Source organism: Muntiacus reevesi, chromosome X (assembly GCF_963930625.1).
Source record: "Muntiacus reevesi chromosome X, mMunRee1.1, whole genome shotgun sequence".
In the NCBI taxonomy this organism is placed as follows: domain Eukaryota; kingdom Metazoa; phylum Chordata; class Mammalia; order Artiodactyla; family Cervidae; genus Muntiacus; species Muntiacus reevesi.
The window spans coordinates 44,554,271-44,581,867 of NC_089271.1; the positions used below are offsets into that span (position 1 = coordinate 44,554,271).

At 40.5% G+C, this 27,597-nt stretch overlaps 1 protein-coding gene across 1 annotated transcript; it reads right to left on the reverse strand.

Annotated features, from left to right (window-relative positions):
- Positions 1 to 11,735: 11,735 nt before the first annotated feature.
- LOC136153291 (germ cell-less protein-like 2) lies at positions 11,736 to 13,557 on the reverse strand. The gene has a single exon (XM_065914943.1). The coding sequence runs from the start codon at positions 13,499 to 13,501 to the stop codon at positions 11,999 to 12,001; it is 1,503 nt and encodes a 500-aa protein (XP_065771015.1). The 5' UTR covers positions 13,502 to 13,557; the 3' UTR covers positions 11,736 to 11,998.
- Between the last annotated feature and the right edge of the window lie 14,040 nt (positions 13,558 to 27,597).

The following is a 27,597-nucleotide window of genomic DNA, read 5'->3' on the forward strand; positions in this document are numbered from 1 at the left end:
ACTATGTGGAAGAAGGTCAGGGTGGGATGATTTGAGAGACTAGCATTGAAATGTAAAGCAGATGACCAGTGCAAGTTCGATGCATGAAGAAGGGCACTCAAAGTCAGTGCTCTGGGACAACCCAGAGGGATGGGGTGAGGAGTAAGTTGGGAGGGGAGTTCATGATGGGGGGACACATGTGCAACCGTGGCTGATTCATATCAATGTATGGCAAAAACCACCACAATATTCTAATTACCCTCCAGTTAGAAGAAGTAGATTAATGAAAAAAGTGATTGAGATACACATTTTCTTAAACAAACAAAAATTGAGAGCTCTAGTTATCAGTGGTCCTGCATTTTAACAATTAGTTTTGTACATCTGTGTTTCTTTTTCTGTTTTTCATATAGGGTTATCATTACCATCTTTCTAAATTCCATATATATGTGTTAGTATGCTTAAAATCTTCAGAAAATTTGGAATGTTATATGTCAGAAATTATGTTATATATAAATAAAGGAAAGGTGCTGGAGAAGAACTATATGAGGGCAAAGAAAAATAATATTTTCCTTATTCTTAACAGACAACTGTGTATTCAAAATCATAGTAGTAGCCTTGTAGGAAGTGATTATATCTTTCAGATAAGTGAAATGAATGATAAAAATTTCATAAGGGAAAACGAGGAACTGAGAATACTCTGTTTTAAGGCCCTTCAATTACATGTGGAGTAATATAATGCTACTTGAAAAATGTGTTTGAACTAGCTTTAAATGTATATTGCAAACACAAGGGAAACAAAAATATGTCTTAAATAAAGTACAATGATATGCCAAGAAAGGAGAAAAATGGGATGACATAAAATGCTGAATTAAAAGAAGGCAGATAAGTCATGGAAGACCAAAATGAAAAGAAAGAGCAAAGCTATAAATAGAAAAGAGTTACACATAGCACTTATTTTTCCTCTTTCTGACTTACTTCACTCTGTATGTCAGACTCTAGGCCCAATCACGAATGACCCAATATCATCCAAGAATACCCAATATGGCTGATTGATATTTCATTGTATTTATTTACCACATCTTCTGCACTGCCATGTGTAAAACAAATAGCTAGTGGGAACCTGATTTATAGTGCAGGAAACTCGGCTAGGTGCTCTGTGATGACCTAGATGGTTGGGAGAGGGGATATATATATACACATATAACAGGTTCACTTTGTTGTACAGCAGAAACTCACATTGTAAAGCAACTATACCCCAATTTAAAAAATAAAGTAACAAAATTGGTACACATCAATCCAGCTATATCAATATTACTTCAAAAGTTAATGGCCTACATCATCAAAAAAATCTACAAACAATAAATACTGGAGAGGGTTTGGAGAAAAGGGAGCCCTCTTGCACTGTTGGTGGGAATATAAATTGATCCAGCCACTGTGGAAGACAGTATGGATATTCTTAAAAGACGAAGAACAGAACGACCATGCGACCCAGTAATCCCACTACTAGGCACATACCCTGAGAAAACAAAAATTGAAAAAGACACAGGCAGCCCAATGTTCACTGCAACACTATTTGCAATAGCTAGGACATGGAAGCCACCTAGATGTTCATCGACTGATGGAATGGATAAAGAAGCTTGTATATACAATGGAATATTACCTGGCCATAAAAAGGAATGCACTTGAGTCTGTTCTAATGAGGTGGATGAACCTAGAGGCTATTACACAGAGTGAAGTAAGTCAGATAGAGCAAAACAAACCGCATATTAATGCATATATATGGAATCTAGAAAGACGGTACTGGTGAACCTATTTGCAGGGCAGGAATGGAAATGTGGACATAAAGAACAGACTTGTGGACACGGGGATGGGTGGAGGAAGGAGAATGTGGAATGAATGGAGAGAGTAACATGGAAACATACACTACCATATATAAAATAGATATCCAATGGAAATTTCCTATATGACTCAGAGAACTCAAACTGGGGTTCTGTAACAACCTAGAGGTGTGGGATGGGGTGGGAAATGGGAGGGACATTCAAAAGGGAGGGGACATATGTATACTTATGGCTGATTCATGTTAATTCATGGATGAAACCAACACAATATCATAAAGCAATTATCCTTTGATCAAAATAAATAAATTTTAGAAAATTTAATGGCCTAAATACACCAGTCTAAACACCGAGGCCAAGAGTGGACCATAAAAACACCAAGCCATATGCTTTCTATTTAAAAAAAAATCACATTAAATGTAGAAACACATAAATGTTGAAAGTAAAGGAATGGGTCAAGATGGTGGAGTAGGAGATAGCAGCTTCTCTTCTTTGACAAATAACAATAGTTACCCAGGAATAAAAAAATAGTTCTGTGATAGCCCAGGAGATCACTTACATTTTATTTTCTTTTATTTTGTTCCAAAGTGGAAAAAAACCTGAGAATAACTGCCACTTTCAAATGCCTGCATTATCCCATCCCCCAGGCTGGTACTACTCAATACCAAGAGGTAACTTCCCAGCCTGAGAGAGTTTGGAAAAGGAGAGAGAGTGAGCAGCTAGCCTTCCCAGCCATTCTATGCACTACACTAAGAACCTGCTTTGGGTTGACCTCACGTATAAATGGGACTTCCCTGATGGCTAAGTGGTAAAGAATCTGCCTGCAGTGCTGGAGACAGAGGAGACATGGGTTCGATCCCTGGGTCAGTAAGATCTTCTGGAGGAGGAAATAGCAACCCACTCCAGTATTCTTGCTTGTAAAATTCCATGGACAGAGGACCCTGGTGGGTTACAGTCCATAGGTTCGCAAAGAGTTGGACACAACCGACCATGCACACACCTATAAACAAAAACTGAGATGTACAGAGATGAGTAGGAACAAGGAAGAAGGGCAGGGGCTACCTGTATCAGGCCCAGGGCAGGAGTGACTGTGGTTCCCAGTGGTTTGCTCTGTGGTTCCCATCAGCCATTGCTACTGATGTCCTCAATGAAAAGCAAAAGTGAAAGTCACTGAGTCTTGTCCGACTCTTTGTGACCCCATGGACTATACAGTCCATGGAATTCTCCGGGCTAGAATACTGGAGTGGGTAGCCTTCCCCTTCTCCAGGGGATCTTCCCAACTCAGGGATCGAACCCAGGTCTCCTGCATTGCAGGTGGATTCTTTACCAGCTGAGCCACAAGGGAAGCCTGATGACCTCAATAGCCTTCCCATATGCTGCAGATATGCCGAGCTTACATCAGTCAGGACCTTATCAGAGGATCAGAGAGAACTGATCCATAGAGGACCTCAGGATCTTTTGCCACTGAGGATCCCCAAACTTTTCACATTCACAAAAGCCTGTTGCCTGAGTCCCTCCCTGCTCACTTCTTTTTCCTCAGCTGCCCAGTCCAGCACCCCCACAAAAGCCCTTGGCCCTGGGATTTGTACTGGGAGTCCACTCTAGCCTCTGAAGCTGTGCCTTGGCCAAATCCCACTATGAGAGGATCTGCAGCTAGCACTTCTAGATGAACAAGGACATGACAATAGCACAGGGTCTTGCAGCTTCTCATGTGCCCAGATCTGGCATGATTCTTGTCACTGGATTTTTCTGCTGTGATGTACCTTTGACTATCCCCTGCAGCAACACACTGATATCAAAGGCCTCTAAGATGCTCATGGGCCTATATCTGGCCCTGTCTACTGTCACTGGCCTGTATCACTGCATATATGCACAGCTAGCAACTACAGCCTTGAATCTGCATACCCTACGTTCTGTCACCAACCTCTACAGCTTTGTATACATTTGACTAGCTCCTCTGGTACATGAGTGCACACTGACAGCCCAGGCCTGCACAGCTGTTTGTGCATCCAGATCTAGCCCCAACTGCTGTCACTGCACCACCAGGCATGCCCACAGCTAGCACCTACAGTTCTACGCTTTCCTAATACTAGCTCCAACTCCTGTCCACATCCTTCACTGACATGTGTGTGCTCATGGTAAGCCCCTGCAACCACACAAGGACGTGAAGGACATGCCAACAGGGAGATGCCTCTGTATCAGGAGCTGGTCCTAATCCCTGTTGGAGGCCTGCACCTCACATGAGCCAACTCTTAAAGGTATGGGCATGCCCCTGCACTGTTAGCTCCTATTCCCTTCACTGGCCACTGCCATTATTCACATGCCTGTGGGTAGCCCCTGTAGCCACATGAGTTCATGTCAACAGCCCAGGTCTTTACAGCTGCTCAGGTGCCCTGAGTCAGCACAGACTCCTGTCACTGGCCTATGCCACCATACCTGAACAGAAGTAACTCCTGCAGACATACACCTGCACAATATCTTCTCCAACTACCTTCAGTGGAGCACTGGCCATACAGGATATCTGTGTATAGCCCCTGAAACCACAGAAGTGCACATTGACAGATTGGGACATCACAGTTGCTCATTTACCTGTAGTTGGCCCCAGCCCCTGCCACTGACCCTGGGCCTCACCACAGCTCATGTGCCTATAGCCAGGCCCTGCTACTATGCAGGACCCACAGCTCATCCACATAGCCAAGCATGTGCACTGGAGCCATTGGTTCTGGCCACCACCACCACCTGCCCACATTCTTCACTGCTGTATCTGGAGTAAATGATGAGGACTCCATCAGTCTTTGCAGTCACAATGAACCCTTCACTGACTTTCACTGTCAAAGATCACATAAGCTGTCCACATTTTGGACACCACCTTCACAAACTGAGAAGACATCACATCCTACTTGGCATAACATTTCATCAGATCCAGGGCCACAGCACATTCTAGCATTCCACCCAAGGTCAGCTGAGTGACCTTCCTTACTAAGGACAATCTGTAAAGTTTAGACTAGTTTGCTGCCACTTCAAATTTTCAGACACCTATGAAGGCTACAGGGATCACAAAGAAATAGGGAAACATGATTCCCCCCCTCCACAGGAATACAATAAACCGTCAATAACTGGCCTAAAAAAAAGTGGAGAGCCATGAACTGCCTGAGAAAGAATTAAAAATAATTGTTCCAAAAAAGTTCAGAAAGCTACGGGAGAAGAGATATACACAATTTAGCAAAATGAGAAATACAACGCAAGAGAAAAAGTAGAAATTCAACAAAGATATAAACACAAAATTTGCTTTTATGTCAATTTGTCTTAAGAACAAAATTTTGGAGCTAAATAATAGAATGAGCTAAGACTGGAATGTGCATGCACGCTAAGTCGCTTCAGCTCTGTCTGACTCTCATGACCCTATGGACTGTAGTCCTCCGGACTCCTCTGTCCATGGGATTCTCCAGGCAAGAATACTGGAGTGGGTTGCCATGCATTCCTCCAGGGGATCTTCCCTATACAGGGATTGAACCCATGTCTCTTATGTCTCCTGCATCGGCAGGTGCTTTCCTTACTACTAGAGCAACCTGGAAAGCCCTAAAATGTAACAGTCAAGCAGAAGAATCAGCGAATGTGAACACGGATCACTTGAAATTATCCAGGTAGAGTGAAAAGAGGAAAGTGAAAAGAGTGAAAAGTAGAAAGAAATGAAGAAAACTAATAGGACTTAGGTAACACCAACTAACTAAACGCCATTTGTATTGCAGGAATCCCAGAAGTAGAAAAGAGAGAGAGAGAAAGGTAAGATAGATTATTTTAAAAATAATGAAATGAAAACTTTCCAAATCTGGGGCTTTGCCCAGATGAACATCCAGGCACATAAAATATAAAGATCTTAAACTAGATTCAACTCAAGGAAGACTTCACCAAGGCATTAAAGTAAAACTGTCAAAAAATTGAAGACAGAGGACAGAATCTTGAGGCAGTAAGAGAAAAGAAGCTTGTCACACAAAATGGAACCCCCCATAAGGTTATAAGAGGGTTTCTCAGAAGAAACCTTGCAGGCCAGGTGAGAGTGGGATAATATATTCTGACAGAGCTGAAAGAAAAAATAAACTGCCAGCCAAGAATACTTTGCCTGGCAAAGTTACCTTTCTGAAATGAAGGTGAGAAAAAAATGCCTCCAAATAAAAAGCAGAAGATATTACACGTAGAACTGCCGTATCAGAAATATTAAAGGGAGTTCTTCAAGTATAAAAGAAGGAATAATAACTAGTAACATGAAATCATGTAATGGTATAAAACTGGCAAGTAAAGGCAAACATAGAGTCAAATTCAAAATACATTAATATTCAATCAGTTCAATTCAGTTGCTCAGTCCTGTCCGACTCTTTGAGACCCCATGGACTGCAGCACGCCAGGTCTCCCTGTCCATCACCAACGCCCGGAGTTTACACAACTCATGTCCATTGAGTCAGTGTTGCCATCCAACCATCTCATCCTCTGTCGTCCTATTCTCCACGCTCCTTCAATCTTTCCCAGCATCAGAGTCTTTTCAAATGAGTCAGCTCTTCACATCAGATGGCCAAAGTCTTGGAGTTTCAGCTTCAACATCAGTCCTTCCAATGAACACTCAGGACTGACGTCCTTTAGGAAGGACTGGTTGGATCTCCTTGCAGTCTAAGGGACTCTCAAGAGCCTTCTCCAACACCACAGTTCAAGAACATCAATTCTTTGGTGCTCAGCTTTCTTTATAGACCAACTCTCACATCCATATATGACTACTGGAGAAACCATAGTTTGACTAGATGGACCTTTGTTGGTAAAGTAATGTCTCTGCTTTTTAATATGCTGTCTAGGTCAAAGTGTACGTGTCTTTTAATTTCATGGCTGCAGTCACCATCTGCAGTGATTTTGGAGCCCCTCAAAATAAACTCTGCCACTGTTTCCACTGTTTTCCCATCTATTTGCCATGAAGTGACGGGGTCATACACCATGATCTTAGTTTCCTGAATGTTGAGTTTTAAGCCAACATTTTTGCTCTCCTCTTTCACTTTCATCAAGAGGCTCTTTAGTTCTTCTTCACTTTCTGCAACAAGGGTGGTGTCATCTGCATATCTGAGGTTATTGATATTTCTCCTGGCAATCTTGATTCCAGCTTGTGCTTCATCCAGCCCAGCGTTTCTCATGATGTACTCTGCATATAAGTTAAATAAGCAGGGTGACAATATACAGCCTTGATGTATTCCTTTTCCTATTTGGAACCAATCTGTTGTTCCGTGTCCAATTCTAATTATTACTTGCTGACCTGCATACAGATTTCTCAAGAGGCAGGTCAGGTGGTCTGGTATTCCCATCTCTTTCAGAATTTTCCACAGTTTATTGTGATCCACACAGTCAAAGGCTTTGGCATAGTCAGTAAATCAGAAATATATGTTTTTCTAGAACTCTGTTGCTTTTTCGATGATCCAGCGAATGTTGGCAATTTGATCTCTGGTTCCTCTGCCTTTCTAAATCCATATTGGACATCTGGATGTTCACGGTTCATGTGCTGTTGAGAATTTTGAGCATTACTTTACTAGAGTGTGAGATGAGTGCAATTGTGCGGTAGTTTGAGCATTCTTTGCAATTGCCTTTCTTTGGGATTGGAATGAAAACTGACCTTTTCCAGTCCTGTGGCCACTGCTGAGTTTTGCAAATTGGTGGGCATATTAAGTGCAGCACTTTAACAGCATCATCTTTTAGGATTTGAAATAGCTCAACTATTTGAAATAGCTCACCTCCACTAGCACTGTTCATAATGATGCTTCCTAAGGTCCACTTGACTTCACATTCCAGGATGTCTGGCTCTAGGTGAGTGATCACACCATCAGGATTATCTGGGTCATGAAGATTTTTTTTTTTTTTGTATAGTTCTGTGTATTGTTTCCACCTCTTCCTAATATCTTCTGCTTCTGTTAGGTCCATACCATTTCTATCCTTTATTGAGCCCATCTTTGCATGAAGTTTTCCCTTGGTATCTCTAATTTTCTAGAAGAGATCTCTAGTCTTTCCCATTCCATTGTTTTCCTCTATTTCTTTGCAGTGATCACCGAGGAAGGCTTTCTTATCTCTCCTGGCTATTCTTTGGAACTCAGTATTCAAATGCATATATCTTTCCTTTTCTCCTTTGCTTTTCTCTTCTCTTCTTTTCACAGCTATTTGTAAGGCCCCCTCAGACAGCCATTTTGTTTTTTGCATTTCTTTTTCTTGAGGATGGTCTTGATCCCTGTCTCCTGAACAGTGTCATGAACCTCTGTCCATAGTTCATCAGGCACCCTATCAGATCTAGTCCCTTAAATCTATTTCTCACTTCCCCTGTATAATTGTAAGAGATTTGACTTAGGTCATACCTGAGTGGTCTAGTGGTTTTCCCTACTTTCTTCAATTGAAGTCTGAACTTGGCAATAAGGAGTTCATGATCTGAGTCACAGTCAGCTCCCAGTCTCTTCTTTGCTGACTGTGTAGAGCTTCTCCACCTTTCGCTGCAAAGAATATAATCAATCTGCTTTTGGTGTTGGCCAAAGAGTCTGGTGATGTCCATGTGTACAGCGTTCCCTTGTGTTGTTGGAAGAGGATGTTTGCTACGACCAGTGCGTTCTCTTGGCAAAATTCTATTAGCCTTTGCTCTGCTTCATTCTGTACTCCAAGGCCAAATTTGCCTGTTATTCCAAGTGTTTCTTGACTTCCTACTTTTGCATGCCAGTCCCCTATGTTGAGAAAGACATTTTTGGGGGGTGTTAGTTCTAAAAGGTCTTGTAGGTCTTCATAGAACCGTTCAATTCCAGCTTCTTCAGCATTACTGGTCAGGGCATAGACTTTGATTAGTGTGCTATTGAATGGTTTACCTTGGAAACGAACAGAGATCATTCTGTCGTTTTTGAGATTGTATTCAAGTACTACATTTTGGACTCCTTTCTTGACTATGATAGCTACTCCATTTGTTCTAAGGGATTCTTGCCCACGGTAGTAGATATAATGGTCATCTGAGTTAAATTCACCCATTCCTGTCCATTTTTGTTTGCTAATTCCTGAAATGTTGACATTCACTCTTGCCATCTCGCTGACCACTTCCAATTTGCCTTGATTCATGTACCTAACATTCCAGGTTCCTATGTGTACAGCTACATGTCAAAGACTTACATTAGAACACTTCCTAACACCATACACAAAAATAAGTCAAAATGGATTAAAGACTGAAATGTAAGGCCAAATATTAGAAAACTTTTAGAAGAAAACATAAGTAGTACACTCTTTGACATAAATGGCAGCAAGATCCTTTGTGACCCTCCTTCTACAGTAATGAAAATAAAAAAATAAATTTGAAGCTAATAAAACATAAAAGCCTTTTCAGAGCAAACAAACTGTAAACAAGGTGAAAAAACAGTCCTCAGAATGGGAGAAAAATAATTGCAAATGAAGAAACTGACAAAGGATTAATATCAAAAATATACAAGCACCTCATGCAGCTCAATATAAAAAACACTAAACATCTAATCAAAAACTGATCAGAAGACATCAACAGACACTTCTCCAAAGAAGACATACAGATTGCTAAAACACGAAAAGATGCTCAACATTTATCATCATTAGAGAAATGTATGTTAAAACTCCAATGAGGTTTCATTTCACACAGGTCAGAATAGCCATCATCAAAATATCTACAAACAATGAATGCTAGAGAGGATATGGAGAAAAGGGAAGCCTCTTTCATTGTTGCTGTAAATTGATACAAACACTATGGAGAATGGTATGGAGGTTTCTTACAAAACTAGCAGTAAAACTACCATATGACCCAGAAATTCCATTAGTCTGAGAAAGCTGTAATTCAAAAATACACATGTACCCCAGTGTTAATTGCAGCACTATTTACAATAGTCAGGACATGGAAGCAACTTAGATGTCCATTGACAGATGACTGGATAAAGAAGATGTGATGCATATATACAATGGAGTGTTACTCAGCCATCAAAGGAACAAAATTGGGTCATTCACAGTGATGTAGAAGAACCTAGAGTCTGTCACAAAGAGTAAATTAAGTCAGAAAGAGAAAATGAAATATAATATTTTAATGCTTATAGCTAGAAAATGTTATTTTTTTATCCATTTTGTATATCTAGAAAATGTAATTTTTTGAGAATCTAGAAAAAATGTTACAGATGAAACTATTTGCAGGGCAGGAATAGATATGCAGACCTAGAGAATGAGCATGTGGACAAAGGCAGGAAAGGGGAAGGTGAGGCAATTTGGGAGATTAAGGTTTACATATATACACTACCATGTGTAAAATAGATAGCTGTTGGGAAGCTGCTGTGTAGCACAGGGAGTTCAGCTCAGTGCTCTGTGATGACCAAGAGGCATAGGATGGAGTGGGTGGGAGTGAGGCTAAAGGAGGGAGGGTACATATTTGCACACATAGCTGATTCACATTGGTGTACAGCAGAAACTAACACAACATTGTAAAGCTCTTATACTTCAATTTTAAAAATATTAAAAATTGAAAAAAAAAGAAATGTGAAAAGAAGACAAATTAGGTAAAATGTTTGCTAGAAGGAACTTTTAAGGATATGAAGAACTTCACTTTGCTCTCAGTGGCGTGAGAACAATACCCAAGAAAATGGTAACCTGAAATAATACAAAATTATTATGCAAATGCTGATTAATCATATTACTGTCAATTCACTTTCTCAGTCTAAATAAATTTCAAATATATGTCATTAATAATCATGATATAATTAACTTGAAGGTTCATATGCCTTGTGAGAATACGAGGGCCTTGTAAATAAAAGTTAAAAAAGAACTGCAGGAAGCATATTAAAGAAAATTACTGTCAATTGCATGCTTGGTACTCAAGAAGAGATATAATCAATATGTGTGTTCATAGAGAAAGGCAGTTATATTAATAGCAATATAAAACATTTGCATAAATATTACAATATTAAATATTCTATATACAAATATTAACATTTGACATTCAAGTATTCAATAAATATTTGAAAGTTGCACTAGTCAGCTGGCCAGACTGGGCCTTCTCTTCCTAGCTCAGGAATTGTTTAGAAGACATATTTATAATGAAAAAACTTTTTATGCTATTGGCTTCTATTTTGAAATAAATGTTACGTTAAATATCCTGGCCTGAAATGGGTAACCTTGCCTTTCTCCAGGGCATTTTCCTGACCCAGGGTTCAAATCCAGGTGTCCCACATTGCAGGCAGATTCTTTACCAACTGAGCTATCAGGGAAGCCCAAATATCCTGCAAAGAATGAATTCTGACAAAAATGAGAAGTATGAATATAAAGAATATAAAAACAAACAGAAAGAATGAAGAAGATACTTTGAGATTACTGATATCTACATATTCATAGGAATGAATGATGTTTGTGGAAATCCATTTTAGTCTATAGTGCCTAGTTAGCCATTTCAAAAATTATTTCTCTTTGAACTTTACAAACTTATAAATATATATGTGCATATATGTATATATACATATATAATGTTATTTGAATGTATTTAATATAATATATAAAATTATATGGAATAGTACTACATATTTATATACTATGTGATTATTATATATAATGACGTATAGCATGTATTATTACATTAACATATGATACATATATAGTATGTCATATTGTAAAACCTGACATTGTCTGATAATTTGTAACTCTATAATACAGAAATCAAAAAAGAATCTCTAATCTCAGGTTTTACTTCATGATTCATTTTCTTCTATAATATAGTGCTTCAAATAAAGCTACATTTGCACAATCATTTCAGCAAGGAAGAGAATTCTTTATTCTGTCTCAATACTGGTTAGGGTAAAATTTATCCAGGAAGTTAGTTTCTTTTTGGTTCCTTGGAAATATAATCTATTATTTCCATTTGGGGCATGGCTGTTGATGGTAAATGAAAAGCAAAAGATGTCTTTTTGGTTTCAGCAGTGACTATTCGGTTTCACAGATATTTCCTTGAAATTGAACTTTTTCTTCACAGATACATAGAAATAAAATGAAGACAGTAATTTATGATAGTTTCTACATTCAAAATATTATTTTCTTTTGCTGTTGTTCATCTTTATTGTGTGTAACAGTAGGGCCATTAAATGAAATGAGACACCAGAAGTTTTCAAAATGCTAAACTAGCCTAATTGGCAATGTCATTAATTTCCTGGATTTTCTAATGATATAAACAGGAAGTTGCAGAATATATATAACGGGAAGCTCAAAGGTATACTATCCAGTTTCATTACCCTTTTTTCCTTTTTCTTTTTAAAGGTAAGGATTTTATAACCAGTTGTTTTCCTGAGCCTCAGTTTTCCACTAGAATCAAAATATACCAAAGTTAATCTGAATGCAATATTTCTTTGAGGTTGTAAACAGATGGAGCCATCATGTGGCCGACTGAAAGCATTTTGTTTGAAACTTATATAATGGTTGGTGAAGGTGACATACAAATGAACACCAAAGTTGTAACCGGGCCACTTCCAGGAGTATTTTCCATCTCTGACAATCTTTTTGCCACATCTCATGCTATATTCTTCAAGTTCGGTTTCATTGATGTCTCTAGGACCAATTTCCCTGTATTGTTGTGCTGTAAGCAAGGTAAACCATTGTCGTTTATAAACACACGATAACCATTCTGAAGGTATTAGAGCATCTTGTTCAATAACTCTTATGGAGGCCAGGTCACAGATGACGTGCTGAAACCTCAAATTTTTAAATACTGGTTGAAATGCTATGCCTTGTTCAGTTTCAAGAAAGGAAATGCTACCATTATGTTCCCTGTGCCTGGAAAACCAGTTGTTTGCCCTAACTAAAAGCTGTTTCCTTTTGCCTTTCCAACCTGGGTTAAGGCGGAGGAACATCCACTGTTTAAGTGTAGTATATATATCGATTTCCTTTTGCATTACTAATAAATTAGAGGAGGAAATGACCAGATTCATAAGATCTGTACTGAGTCCTTTGTAAAGTTCAACACTTGGATGAGTCATCAGATTGTGGAGAAGCCACTCAAAGCACCTTGTCTTTACAGAATGTAACCCATAGGTCTCTGCTGCCGCATAGAAGCTACATACAGTTTTCACATTAATTGTTTCCTTCATGGTCTTATCACACTGCTGAATTAAGTCCTCTACTTGAAGCAGGCTTGCAGTTGCCAAAACTCCTGGAACTTGAAAGGGCTCAATTAAGACATATTCATTCCTGTACAATGAGCCTAATACAAAATGCAAGGATTCTACATTTATATTCTGGTCATTAATCTCCAGGTCAATAATATCGTTGTGACATTCTTTCCAAGAATCTCTAAACATTGTAGCAAAGTAGTTCGACTGACATAAAAACATTTTGTGTAAACACCATACTTGCCCCAGAGCACGGATTTTAATGTCACTGGTTTCCCCATTTAAAAATAAAGTTTGGTAAGCATGCTCAGATGTGATCTTAACTTTTTTACCCTGGCTTGTACAGGCGACTTGCTGTAGATCCTCCTCCTGGTCTAGAAACGTGTGGCTCCTCTCAGACTCTGGGCCCAAGCCGGGACGGGTGCTCCGTTTGCGTTTGCGGCTGCCAGACACATAACTGGGGCCTGCCTCGGGTTCTGGCTGCTGCAGTTCCTCTGTGCTGGATTCCCTGCAACGCAGATTCCGACCGAAGGGCCCCATAGATAAAGGCTCTTAGAGCCCCTAGAGAGACTGCTGTTGAGACTTCCCTGCCACAGCATTGCTGTGGCCTGCCACCTCTGCTTAGGCCCTAGTTTCCCTTGGAGATTTTAGCACAGTCCCAAACGTCACAGTGGAGGCTCTGCATACTTCATTGTCTGCTCCAGCCCCTCCCTTCCTGTGGCCCCGCCCCTGCCTCCAGTCTTCTGTTCAGTCTAGCCTACTGTTCCTTCAGGGCCCCTGCCTCCAGGTTTTCCTTGAAAATGCTTTCCTATAAGGGAAATGACTGAATCAAAGGCTTTTGGATCACAGTGTTAAGGAGTGTACAGATTCACATTTCTACTGCAAGTGGGAGAATTCTTTTCTCCACTGTCAGCAGTGTTGAATATAATCATCTACCTTTGACTTTTAGTAATTTTAAAAAGATGAACAGTGGTATACCATTATCTTATTATTCCTCTTTCATTACAGAGAAGGCAAACTTTTATTTGATGTGTGTGTGTATATGCATATATATACTATACATATATAATTTGTATATATGTATAATTTTGAAATATCAATAGAGAGAAAGAGATATTTCAAAATTTCCTGATAAGGTACATCTTCATATTCTTTGCTTATTTCTTTTTATGAAAATTACACTTTTCATAAGTGTTTTATGAACACTTTTCATGAAAAGTGTTCGTCACTAAGGCCTGTCTAACTTTTGGAAAGCCTATGGACTTGTAGCCTGCCAGGCTCTTCTGTCCATGGGATTCTCAGGGAAGAATACTGGAGTGGGTAGCCATTTCCTTCTCCAGGGGATCTTCCTGAACCAGGGATTGAACCCTGGTCTCCCACATTGTGGGCAGTTTCTGTACTGTCTGAGCCATCAAAGAAGCCCCCAAAGAAAGTGTTAGTCACTTGATCATGTCCAATTCTTTGTGACCCCATGGACTGCAACCTGCCAGGGTCCTCTGTCCATGAAAGTCTCCAGGCAAGAAAACTGTAGTGGGTTGCCATTTCCTTCTCCAGGGAAATTCCTGACACAGGGATCAAACCCGGTATCCTGCACTGCAGGCAGACTCTTTACCATTTGATCTACCAGGGAAATGTTTATTTCTGTATTTATATACATTTTCTCCTTAGTGACTGTCAAACGCTTACTAGCTTGTTATAAAGATTACACGTATGTATGGTGTGCATGCATGCTAAGTCACCTTCAGTCGTGTCCCACTCTTTATGACCCTATGGACTGTAGCACAGCAGGCTCCTCTGTCTATGGGGATTCTCCAGGCAAGAATGCTGGAGTGGGTTGCCATGACTTCCTCCAGGGCATCTGTCTGATCCAGGTATCAAACCTGCATCTCTTACCTCTCCTGAATTGGCAGGTGGGTTCCTTGCTACTAGTGCCACCTGGGAAGCCCATATGTATGCATATATACATATAAAAATGAAGATTGTTAAAGTGTTATATTTTGTTGTTGTTCAGTCACTCAGTCGTGTCCAACTTTTTGTGACCCCATAGACTGCAGCACACCAGGCTTTCCTCTCTTTCATCATCTCCTGGAGCTTGCTCAAACTCATGTCCATTGAATCAGAGATGCCATTCAACCATCACGTCCTCTGCCGTCCTCTTCTCCTCCTGCCTTCGATCTTTCCCAGCATCAGGGTCTTTTGTAATGAGTTGGCTCTTCGCATCAGGTGGCCAAAGTATTAGAGCTTCAGTTTCAGCATTGGTCCTTCCAAGGAATATTCGAGATTGATTTCCTTTAGGATTGGCTGATTTGATCTCCTTGCTGTCCGAAGGACTCTCAAGAGTCTTCTCCAACACCACAGTTCAAAAGCATCAACTCTTTGGCACTCAGCCTTCTTTATGGTCCAATTCTCACATCCATACATGACTACTGGAAAAATCATAGCTTTTATTATGCAGCCCAGAATTTTGCATGATGTACTCTGGATATAAGTTAAATAATCAGGGTGACAATATACAACCTTGTCATACTCCTTTCCCAATTTGGAACCAGTCCATTGTCCAATAGCTGGTTCTAACTGTTGCTTCTTAATCTGCATACAGTTTTCTCAGGAGGCAGGTAATGTAATGTGGTCTGGTATTCCCATCTCTTGAAGAATTTTCCACAGTTTGTTGTGATACACACAGTCAAAGCCTCAGGAAGCATCACTGAAGTCAATGAAGCAGAAGTAGATGTTTTATTAATTCTTTCTTTTTCTGTGATCCAGTGGATGTTGCCAATTTGACCCCTGATTTCTCTGCCTTTTCTAAATTCAGCTTGAACATCTGGAAGTTCTCAGTTCACATACTGTTGAAGCCTGGCTTGGAGAATTTTGAGCATTATTTTGCTAGAATGTGAGATGAGTGTAATTGTGCAGTAGCTTGAACATTCTTTGACATTCCCCTTCTTTAGGAGTGGAATGGAAGCTGATTTTTTTTTTCCAGTCCTGTGGTCACTGCTTGGTTTTCCATATTTGCTGGCATATTGAGTGCAGAACGTTAACAGCATTATGTTTCAGGATTTGAAATAGCTCAGCTGGAATTCCATCACCTCCACTAGCTTTGTTAGCAGTGATGCTTCCTATGGCTCACTTGACTTTACACTCCAAGATGTCTGGCTGTAGGTGAGTGATCACACCATCATGGTTATCTGGGTTATTAAGATCTTTTTGTATAGTTCTGTGTATTTCTTGCCACCTCTTCTTTATATCTTCTACTTCTTTCAGGGGATTCTTGACCACAGTAGTAGATATAGTGGTCATTTGAATGAAGTTAGCCCATTCTTGTCAATTTTAGTTCACTGATCCCTAAGATGTCAGTGTTCACTCTTGCCATCTTCTGTTTGACCACATCCAAATTATCTTGATTCAGGGACCTGATGGGGCTTCCCAGGTGGTGCTAGTGGTAAAGAACTCGCCTGCCAATGCAGGAGATATAAGAGATGTGGGTTTGATCCCTGGGTTGGGAAGATTCCCCTGGAAGAGGACATGGCAACCCACTCCAGTATTCTTTCCTGAAAAATCCCATGGACAGAGGAGCCTGGCGGGCTAGAGTCCATAGCACCACAAAGTCCGACACAACTGAAGTGGCTTAGCATGCACACAGGCACATGGACCTAACATTTTAGGTTCTTATGCAATATTCTCTTTACAACATCAGACTTTACTTTCACCACCAGACACATCCACAACTGAGTGTTGTTTCTGCTTCGGCCCAGCCACTTCAGTCTTTCATGAGCTATTAGTAATTGCCCTCTGTTCTTGCTCAGTAGCATATTGGACACATTCCGACCTGCGGAGCTCATCTTACAGTGTCATAACTTTTTGCCTTTTCATATTGCCCATGGGGTTCTTCAGGCAAAAATACTGGTGTGTGTTGCCATTTCCTTCTCCGGTGGACCACATTTGGTCAAAACTCTTCAATATGACCCATCTATCTTTGGCTGCCCCGCATAACATGGCTCATAGCTTCATTGTGTTAAGCAAGGCCCTTCTCCACCACAAGGAATTGATCCATGAAGAAGAAAGAAATACTACACAATAAGAAAAAGAAATGTTTTTGCTTTGAACAACAGCATCTAAAAAACTCAGAATAATCATACTGAAATAAAAAAGGATACAAACCTAGAATATAGTGTGTGATTCTATTCATTTTATTTTCAACAGAATTAAAATTAATTTATAATTAGGGAAAGCAGATCAGTGGTTGCCTAGGGATAGGGATGGGATTGTGTAGAGAGGAAAGCTATAAAAAGTGGAATAAAATGACTTTTAGAGGTGATAGATATGGTCACTATTACAATTTTGGTAAGAGTTTCATGAAACCTGTGGATCAAACCCAGGTCTTCCACATTGCATTCAGATTCTTTACCATCGGAGCCACCAGAGAAGTTCCATGACTAGCACTGAGGCTTCTCTGATGTTTCACATTGGGAGAAAGACAGCCCAAGAGGCTGCACCCACCCAACTTTGGCTTCTGCAAACCCAGACCCTTTGAGGTTCTATTCCAGACTTGCCATGTGAGCTTGGCCAACACTGGGAGCCTTCTTGAGTCCTTGAGTTTCCTCAGGCAAAACTTCCTGGCATGACAAGTAAGGGCCTGCTTTTCAGTTTGACAGTCCAGGAGCCTGTCTGATTCTGCTATGCAGCACATGTAAGCACAATTATGTGTCAGAAGTTTGATATTTAAGGAACACTCTGGACTAGGCACCTGCTGCTTGGAAAATGAAAAAGCAACGAGCAGTTATTATAAATTTCACTTGAAATGTCACTTACTCAAATGTACTAACTGGGTTAGAATGTTTTGTTAGCAAAAAGTTTTAACCAGTTCCTGTCCTCAGTTCTTTTTTCCAATACCTCTTCGTCTCTCAAGATCCCAATCGAAGGCTACATACAAGTCCATAGTAGACTTTGGGGCAGTGCTTCCTTCTTGGAAAGTAAGTCATGTGCAAAACAAACTGAAGTAAAATGCAGCCAGTGGTTGGGAACAATCCTTAGCCTGGGCTTGAAGAGTTTGGGAGATGGCAAGGAAGAAAAAACAAACTTTTTTTCTTTTAGTATTTCTTAGCAAAAAAGTATTTCTATTTTTATTTAAGGTACGTACATTATTTAAGACATAGTGCTATTGTACATTAAATAGACTACAGTATAGTGTAAACAAAACCTTTATAAGCACTGGGAAACCAACAAATTCATGTGACTCATTTTATTGGTATTTCCTTTATTGTGGTAATCTGAAGCTGAGCCTACAAACTCTCCAAGGTACGCCTGGATGTGGTCAGCTATATTTGCTCCCCGTTGTATCAAAGATGGTCAGTGGCAGCTCTAGCTTCAGTAAAATTGTCATATATTACCTTGAAGATTCACTATATAAGTCTATTGGACTTTTAAGCAAGCATGTTGCATCTGCATGTGTGGGATAAATGATGTGGAGCTCACCAATAGCTCTCCTGCTGAGCCAGCTGCAAGGAAAAAGTTTTCTTTTGACCAAAGTAGTCATCTGGCTTGTGGACCTCTTTTCACTCTAGGACTTGCCCTCTGTGCTGAGCCTGAGTCCAAAGTTTACCTCACAGAGAACTCAAAGCCAATGCTCAGATCCATGTGAGGTTGTCTAATTGTGGCATGGGGCCCTGGGGAACAAACTCCTAGAAGGGGGAGGAGGGAGGTGAGGACAACAGTGAAATGAACAGAAGTTGGAAATAATTGTAGCTAGATGGTGGTTTCTATGGTCACAAGATCATGAGTGGAATATACTATGTATCCTTCTGAGAAGTTAAATCATCAGAATATGAAGGGGGTTAAACTTCCAACAGCTATGAAAGGCAGAGAGTCAAGTTTTGCAAAGTTCCCTGCTTAGTAAATAGTCCCTCTCAGCCATGCCCTCTGTTGGCAGACAGTGAAAATATTTTCCAGAGGAGGGCTCAGGCCATCAGTCCCTGATTCATTTTCTAGTCCCAGAGGGATCTTCTCTAGGGAAAGGATTGGCCCCATGAGTTCTTTTTTTGAGATCTAATTCCCCTGAGCTCATCAGAGTGCACTGCACCAAGGTTGCAGATGGCAGAGAATTCAGACTTAGGCCAAGTCTTGGCATGACCATGCAACCTCTGAGTGTGGTTTGGGGTGTTTAGAGTAAGAAGAAAGGGAGAATGAATGAAAACTCTCTCACCCATATAATCCCTGGGAGGAAACTGGAGCTTATGTAAGGAAGCCCGGGCATTCTCAGAAATTGTATAATTGATATATTTTGAGGAGGAGATGCAGGGCATGGGGAAGGTTTCTGTGGTCCTGTAGTTGTCAAGTTCACACAAAGCACAGCTAGCTGGTCTTCAGGAATAAACACAGAGTTTACCCTGGCCCCACCCCTTCTTCTCTCAGTTGAACCAGAGAGAAACAACTACGCGAACTTTCAGCATTCTCGCTCTGCATCCTCTTCCAGAGCACAGTATATTGGAGTGAGAGACAAGGTAAATAAGACTGTACCTTTCCACTGTTGACACCACAGGGGGACTTTCACTACATTACTGGGGTTCAGGAGTGACAGGACAAAGGTCAGTTGAGTTGACTGGTTTCCTCTGAACCTATGCCTTATGTTTTTGTCAAGTACTTTGTTCAGTTCAACTCTCTGCGACTTCATAAACTGCAGAACCTCAGGCTTTATTGTCCTTCACTATCTCCCAGAGATTTCTCAGACTCATGTTCATTGAGTCGGTGATGCCATCCAACCAACTCATCCTGTCATCACCTCCTCCTGCCTTCTATCTTTCCCAGCATCAAGGTCTTTTCCAATGAGTCCACGCTTTCCGTTAGGTGACCAAGGTATTCAGCTTCAGCATCAGTCCTTCCAATGAATATTCAGGGTTCATTCCCTTTAGGATTGAGTGGCTTGATCTCGCTGTCCAAGGGACTTCCAAGGGTCTCAACCAGCATCACAATTTGAAAGCACCAATTCTTCTGTGCTCAGCCTTCTTTACGGTCCAACTCTCACATCCATACATGACTATTGGAAAACCATAGCTTTGACTATATGGACCTTTGTTGCCAAAGTGATCTCTCTGTTTTTTAAAGCAGTATCTCGGTTTGTCATTGCTTTTCTTTCAGAAAGCAAGAGTCTTTTAATTTTGTTGCTGCAGTCAGCATCCACAGTGATTCTGATGCCCAAGAAAAGAACATCTGCCACTGTTTCCTCTTTGCCCCCTTCTATTTGCCACGAAGTGCATGAGCAGACCAGATGCCATGATCATAGTATTTTGAATGTTGAGTTTTAAGCCAGCTTTTCATTTTTCTCTTTCACCCTAATCAGGAGGCTCTTTTGTTCTTTTTAGTCCATGCTTTCTACCATCAGAGTGGTATCATCTGCATATCTGAGGTTGCTGATATTTCTTCCTGCAATCTTGATTCCAGCTTGTGATTCATCCAGCCTGGCATTTTGCATGATGTACTCTGCATATAAGTTAAATAAGCAGGGTGAAAATCCTTACCCAAATTTAAAGAAGTCCATTGTTCCATGTCTGGTTCCAATTGTTGCTTCTTGACCTGCATACAGGTTTCTAAGGAGGCAGGTCAGGTGGTCTGGCATCTCCATCTCTTTAAGAATTTTCCACAGTGTTTTTTTTTTTTTTGTGTGTGATCCACACAGTCGGAGGCTTTTACATAGTCAATGAAGCAGAAGTAGATGTTTTTCTGGGATTCCCTTGCTTTTTATATGGTTCAATGGATGTTGGCAATGTGATCTCAGGTTTCTCTGCCTTTTCTAAATCCAGCTTGTACATCCAGAATTTCTTGGTTCACCTACTGCTGAAGCCTAGCCTGAAGGATTTTGAGCATCACCATGCTAGCATGTGAAATGAGTGAAATTGTACGCAGGTTAGAACATTCTTTGGCACTGTCCTTCTTTGGGATTGGAATGAAAACCATTTCCAGTCCTGTGGCCACTGCTGAGTTTTCCAAATTTGCTGACATATTGAGTGCAGCATTTTAACAGCATTATCTATTGGGATTTGAAATAGCTCAGCTGGAATTCCATCACCTCCATTAACTTTGTTCATAGTAATGTTTTCTAAGGCCACTTGACTTCACACTCCAGCATGTCTTTCTCTAAGAGAGTGATCACACCATCGGGGCTATCTGGGTCACTAAGGCCATTTTTGTCTAGTTCTTGTGTGTATTCTTGCCACCTCATCTGCTTCTGTTAAGCCCTTATCATTTCTGTCCTTTATTGAGCCCATCATTGCATGAAATGTTCCCTTGGTATCTCTAATTTTCTTGGAGAAATCTCTGGTCTTTCCCGTTCTATTGTTCTATTGTTCTCCTCTATTTCTTTGCATTGTTCACTGATGAAGGCTTTTTCGTCTCTTATCTTATCTCTCCTTCTTATCTATCTTATCTTATCTCTGCTTGCTATTCTGTGGAACTCTGCATTTAGTTGGGTGTAGCTCTCCCTTTCTCCTTTGCTGTTCATTTCTCCCCTCCCCCCCCCCCCCCCCCCCGCTATTTGGAAGGCTCTCTCAGACACCCATTTTGCCTTCCTGCATTTCTTTCACTTGGGATTGTTTGGGTCACTGTCTCCTATACAGTTTCACGAACCTCGGTCCACAGTACTTCAGGCACTCTGTCTACCAGATTTACTCCCTTGAATCTATTTGTCACTTCCACTGTATAATCATAAGGGATTTTCTTGAGGTCATACCTGAATGGTCTACTGGTCTTCCCTACTTTCTTCAATTTAATCCTGAACTTTGCAATATGGAGTGCATGATCTGAGCCACTGTCAGCTCCAGGTTTTGTTTTTGCTGACTTTATAGAGCTTCTCCACGTCTGGCTGCATAGAATATAATCAATCTGATTTTGGTATTGACCATCTGGTGTTGTCCATGTATAGAGTCATCTCTTGTGTTGTTGGAAGAGGGTGTTTGCTATCACCAGTGAGTTCTCTTGGCAAAACTCTGTTAGCCCTTGCCCTGCTTCAGTTTGTACTCCAAGCCCAAACTTGCCCTGTTACTCAAGGTATCTCTTGATTGTCTACTTTTGCATTCCAATCCCCTATGATGAAAAGGACAACTTTTTTGGTGTTATTTCTAGAAGGTCTTGTAGGTCTTCATAGAACTGTTTGACTTTAGCTCCTTTGGCACTAGTGGTTTGGGATTAAACTTGGATTACTGTAATATTTGAATAGTTTGCCTTCAAAATGAACTGAGATCATTCTGTCATTTTTGCGATTACACACAAGTACTGCATCTCAGACTCTTTCATTGCCTGTGAGGGCTACTCCGTTTCTTCTAAGGGATGGTTGCTCACAGTGGTAGATATAATGATCATCTAAAAGCAGAGGCATTCCTTTCCCAACAAAGGTCCATACAGTCAAAGCTATGGTTTTTCCAGTAGTCATGTATGGATGTGAGAGTTGGACTATAAAGAAAGCTGAGCACTGAAGAATTGATACTTTTCGACTGTGGTGTTGGAGAAGACTTATGAGAGTCCCTTGGACAGCAAAGAGATCAAACCAGTCCACCCTAAAGGAAATCAGTCCTGAATATTCACTGGAAGGACTTGTGCTGAAGCCCCAATACCTTGGACACGTGGTGCGAAGAACTGACTCAGTGGAAAAGACCCTGACGCTGGGAAACATTGAAGGCATGAGGAGAAGGGGATGACAGAGGATGATATGGTTGGATGGCGTCACTGACTTAATGGACATGAGTTTGAGCAAGCTCCAGGGTTGGAGATAGATAGGGAAGCCTGGTGTGCTTCAGTTCATGGGGCCACAGAGTTGGACATGACTGAGTGCCTGAACTGAATTAAATTCGTCCATTCTCATCCATTTTAGTTCACTGATTCCTAAAATGTCAATATTCACTCTTGCCATCTCCTGCTTGGCCGCATCCAATTTACCTTGATTCACTGGTAACATTATATGTTCCTGTGCAATATTGTTATTTACAGCATCCGACTTTACTTTCACCTCCAAACACACACACAAATATGTGTTGTTTCCTCTTTGGCTCAGCCTCCTCATTCATTCTGGAGCTGTTTCTCTGCTCTTCCCCAGTAGTATACTGGACACCTACCGACTTGGGGGGCTCATCTTCTGGTGTCATATCTTTTTGCCTTTTCATGCTGTTCATGTGGTTCTCAAGGCAAGAATATTGAAGTGGTTTGCCATTCCCTTCTCCAGTGGACCATGTTTTATCAGAACTCTCCACCATGACCTGTCTATAAGAAGGAAAGAAAGGGGTGGGGGAGAATGGAAGTGGCAACTGATTTTAAATGATGATTATATAGCTGATTCTCTTCGTTGTACAGCAGTAACTAACACAACATTGTAAAGCAATTATATGCGGTGGTGTGTGTGTGCTCAGTTGCGTCCAACTCTGTAACCCCATGACTGTAGCCTGTCAGGCTCTTCTGCTACTGGGATTTTCCATGCAAAATACTGGAGTGGGTTGCTATTTCCTCCTGCAGGGTATCTTCCTGACCCAGGCATGGAACTCAGGTCTCCCGTGTCTTCCGTACTGGCAAGCGGTTTCTTTACCACTAGCACCACCTGGGAAGCCCCAAAAAAATAAACACCTTTTTGAAAATACTTGCAGAAATTAAAAAAAAAAAGAAAGAAATGATGATTAAGAAGATAATTGAGGTGATTAAAACACACTTTGCTTAACCCTTCATAAAGTGGACAGTTTCTTTTGGAAGAGCTGCATCCTCAAGAGGAAGGCAGGAAGCTTGTATAGGATAGAGAACAAGGAAGAGAAAAATGGAAACTACCTGATTGGCTGGGTCTGTGGGGTCACTGTTGTTTGGGATGCAATGAGCAAGGAAATAAGTTGGGAAGCCAGCGCTGGCTTGGCTTGGGTTTGGCTGACCTCATACATGTGGTTCTGGTCAAGAAGAGCATTTTATAAGGACACAAAAGTTTCTTATGCTTCAGCTTACTGATATGGCACCCAGGAGGGTGCAGCTCCATGTTGAACCCTCATGATCTGGGGGCTGACTGGGCTCTCTGGCCACTGCTCAGCGTCTCCAGAGAAAATGGGACTATGTTACTGATCTCTCTCCCTCTTCACTTGTTTTCACTCATTCGTTCTGTTTTAGTGTGCTGCATTTTCTTCCCCCCCCACCCCTCTCCCTCAGAAGTTCACTTTGCATATATTCTCAGAAAACAAGGGAGAAAGAAAAAGTGACCCCCGGTAAATCCAGCCACTCACAAACCGGGACCCTGAGCCTCTGGCTCCGGCGGGCAGGGCGGGTGGGTTGGGGTCCCCAAGCTGCGTCCCACCCATGCGGGAGGCCATGGCTGGCTCCTTGGAGGCAGAGGTGGAGGCAGAGTTGATCGGGCTGACAGTCAGGTGGCTGAGGTAAAACTTGTCAGCTTATTCTCAGGATATGAGACATCAGGGCTCCTTGGCACCTGAGTCAGCGTCCTGACCTGGAAGCAGCTGTTGGCCTCTACTCCTCATGGTGGTTGTGGGAGAAGACTCGGAGTCCTTGTGAGATGGGGAGTCAGGGCCTGGGTCCCTGCATGTCACTGGCTCCTCACCCACCCTTGTTACCAGGCCCTGCTTCTGGATGATGGCATATCCTCACAGCCCTTGCCTCTATCCTCCTCCTCATACATTTCTGTATGTATATGTATATATACACATACACACAGTGGAATATTACCCAGCCACCAAAAAGTAATTACAATTTTGTCATTTGCAACTGTATGGATGGACCCAGAGGGTATTCTGCTTAGTGAAATAAGTCAGAGAAAGACAACTATTCTATGTTATCACTTATATGTCGACTAATAATATTAAAAAGTAAATATAACAAAACAGAAACAGTTTCACTAATATAGAGAAAAAACGAGTAATTACCAGTGAGTGAAAGCAGTGCAGATGGGCAAGATAAGGGTAATGAATTGAGGTACACCCTACTATGTATAATATAAATAAATTACAAGCATATATCTTACAGCATAGGAAATATAGGCAATATTTTATAATCATTTTATAATCACTATAATGAAGTATAAAATATTTAATCACTATGCTGTACACCTGAAACTAATATAATATTGTAAATCAACTGCACTTCAATAAAATTTTAAAAATCAAAAAGGAAATAGCACATACACGCACACACACACATACACAAAGAAACTGTGCATCAAGAAGTGAGTGGAGTTAACTAGTTAAAGTGATGAAAAAAAATCTATACCAATCTATTCTGGATGAATTTGAATTGTCTTTTAAAACTGATTGAGTTACTTTGCTCACAATCCTATATGCAAGGCAGCAAAAGAGACACAGATGTAAAGAACAGACTTTTGGACTATGTGGAAGAAGGTCAGGGTGGGATGATTTGAGAGACTAGCATTGAAATGTAAAGCAGATGACCAGTGCAAGTTCGATGCATGAAGAAGGGCACTCAAAGTCAGTGCTCTGGGACAACCCAGAGGGATGGGGTGAGGAGTAAGTTGGGAGGGGAGTTCATGATGGGGGGACACATGTGCAACCGTGGCTGATTCATATCAATGTATGGCAAAAACCACCACAATATTCTAATTACCCTCCAGTTAGAAGAAGTAGATTAATGAAAAAAGTGATTGAGATACACATTTTCTTAAACAAACAAAAATTGAGAGCTCTAGTTATCAGTGGTCCTGCATTTTAACAATTAGTTTTGTACATCTGTGTTTCTTTTTCTGTTTTTCATATAGGGTTATCATTACCATCTTTCTAAATTCCATATATATGTGTTAGTATGCTTAAAATCTTCAGAAAATTTGGAATGTTATATGTCAGAAATTATGTTATATATAAATAAAGGAAAGGTGCTGGAGAAGAACTATATGAGGGCAAAGAAAAATAATATTTTCCTTATTCTTAACAGACAACTGTGTATTCAAAATCATAGTAGTAGCCTTGTAGGAAGTGATTATATCTTTCAGATAAGTGAAATGAATGATAAAAATTTCATAAGGGAAAACGAGGAACTGAGAATACTCTGTTTTAAGGCCCTTCAATTACATGTGGAGTAATATAATGCTACTTGAAAAATGTGTTTGAACTAGCTTTAAATGTATATTGCAAACACAAGGGAAACAAAAATATGTCTTAAATAAAGTACAATGATATGCCAAGAAAGGAGAAAAATGGGATGACATAAAATGCTGAATTAAAAGAAGGCAGATAAGTCATGGAAGACCAAAATGAAAAGAAAGAGCAAAGCTATAAATAGAAAAGAGTTACACATAGCACTTATTTTTCCTCTTTCTGACTTACTTCACTCTGTATGTCAGACTCTAGGCCCAATCACGAATGACCCAATATCATCCAAGAATACCCAATATGGCTGATTGATATTTCATTGTATTTATTTACCACATCTTCTGCACTGCCATGTGTAAAACAAATAGCTAGTGGGAACCTGATTTATAGTGCAGGAAACTCAGCTAGGTGCTCTGTGATGACCTAGATGGTTGGGAGAGGGGATATATATATACACATATAACAGGTTCACTTTGTTGTACAGCAGAAACTCACATTGTAAAGCAACTATACCCCAATTTAAAAAATAAAGTAACAAAATTGGTACACATCAATCCAGCTATATCAATATTACTTCAAAAGTTAATGGCCTACATCATCAAAAAAATCTACAAACAATAAATACTGGAGAGGGTTTGGAGAAAAGGGAGCCCTCTTGCACTGTTGGTGGGAATATAAATTGATCCAGCCACTGTGGACACAGTATGATATTCTTAAAAGACGAAGAACAGAACGACCATGCGACCCAGTAATCCCACTACTAGGCACATACCCTGAGAAAACAAAAATTGAAAAAGACACAGGCAGCCCAATGTTCACTGCAACACTATTTGCAATAGCTAGGACATGGAAGCCACCTAGATGTTCATCGACTGATGGAATGGATAAAGAAGCTTGTATATACAATGGAATATTACCTGGCCATAAAAAGGAATGCACTTGAGTCTGTTCTAATGAGGTGGATGAACCTAGAGGCTATTACACAGAGTGAAGTAAGTCAGATAGAGCAAAACAAACCGCATATTAATGCATATATATGGAATCTAGAAAGACGGTACTGGTGAACCTATTTGCAGGGCAGGAATGGAAATGTGGACATAAAGAACAGACTTGTGGACACGGGGATGGGTGGAGGAAGGAGAATGTGGAATGAATGGAGAGAGTAACATGGAAACATACACTACCATATATAAAATAGATATCCAATGGAAATTTCCTATATGACTCAGAGAACTCAAACTGGGGTTCTGTAACAACCTAGAGGTGTGGGATGGGGTGGGAAATGGGAGGGACATTCAAAAGGGAGGGGACATATGTATACTTATGGCTGATTCATGTTAATTCATGGATGAAACCAACACAATATCATAAAGCAATTATCCTTTGATCAAAATAAATAAATTTTAGAAAATTTAATGGCCTAAATACACCAGTCTAAACACCGAGGCCAAGAGTGGACCATAAAAACACCAAGCCATATGCTTTCTATTTAAAAAAAAATCACATTAAATGTAGAAACACATAAATGTTGAAAGTAAAGGAATGGGTCAAGATGGTGGAGTAGGAGATAGC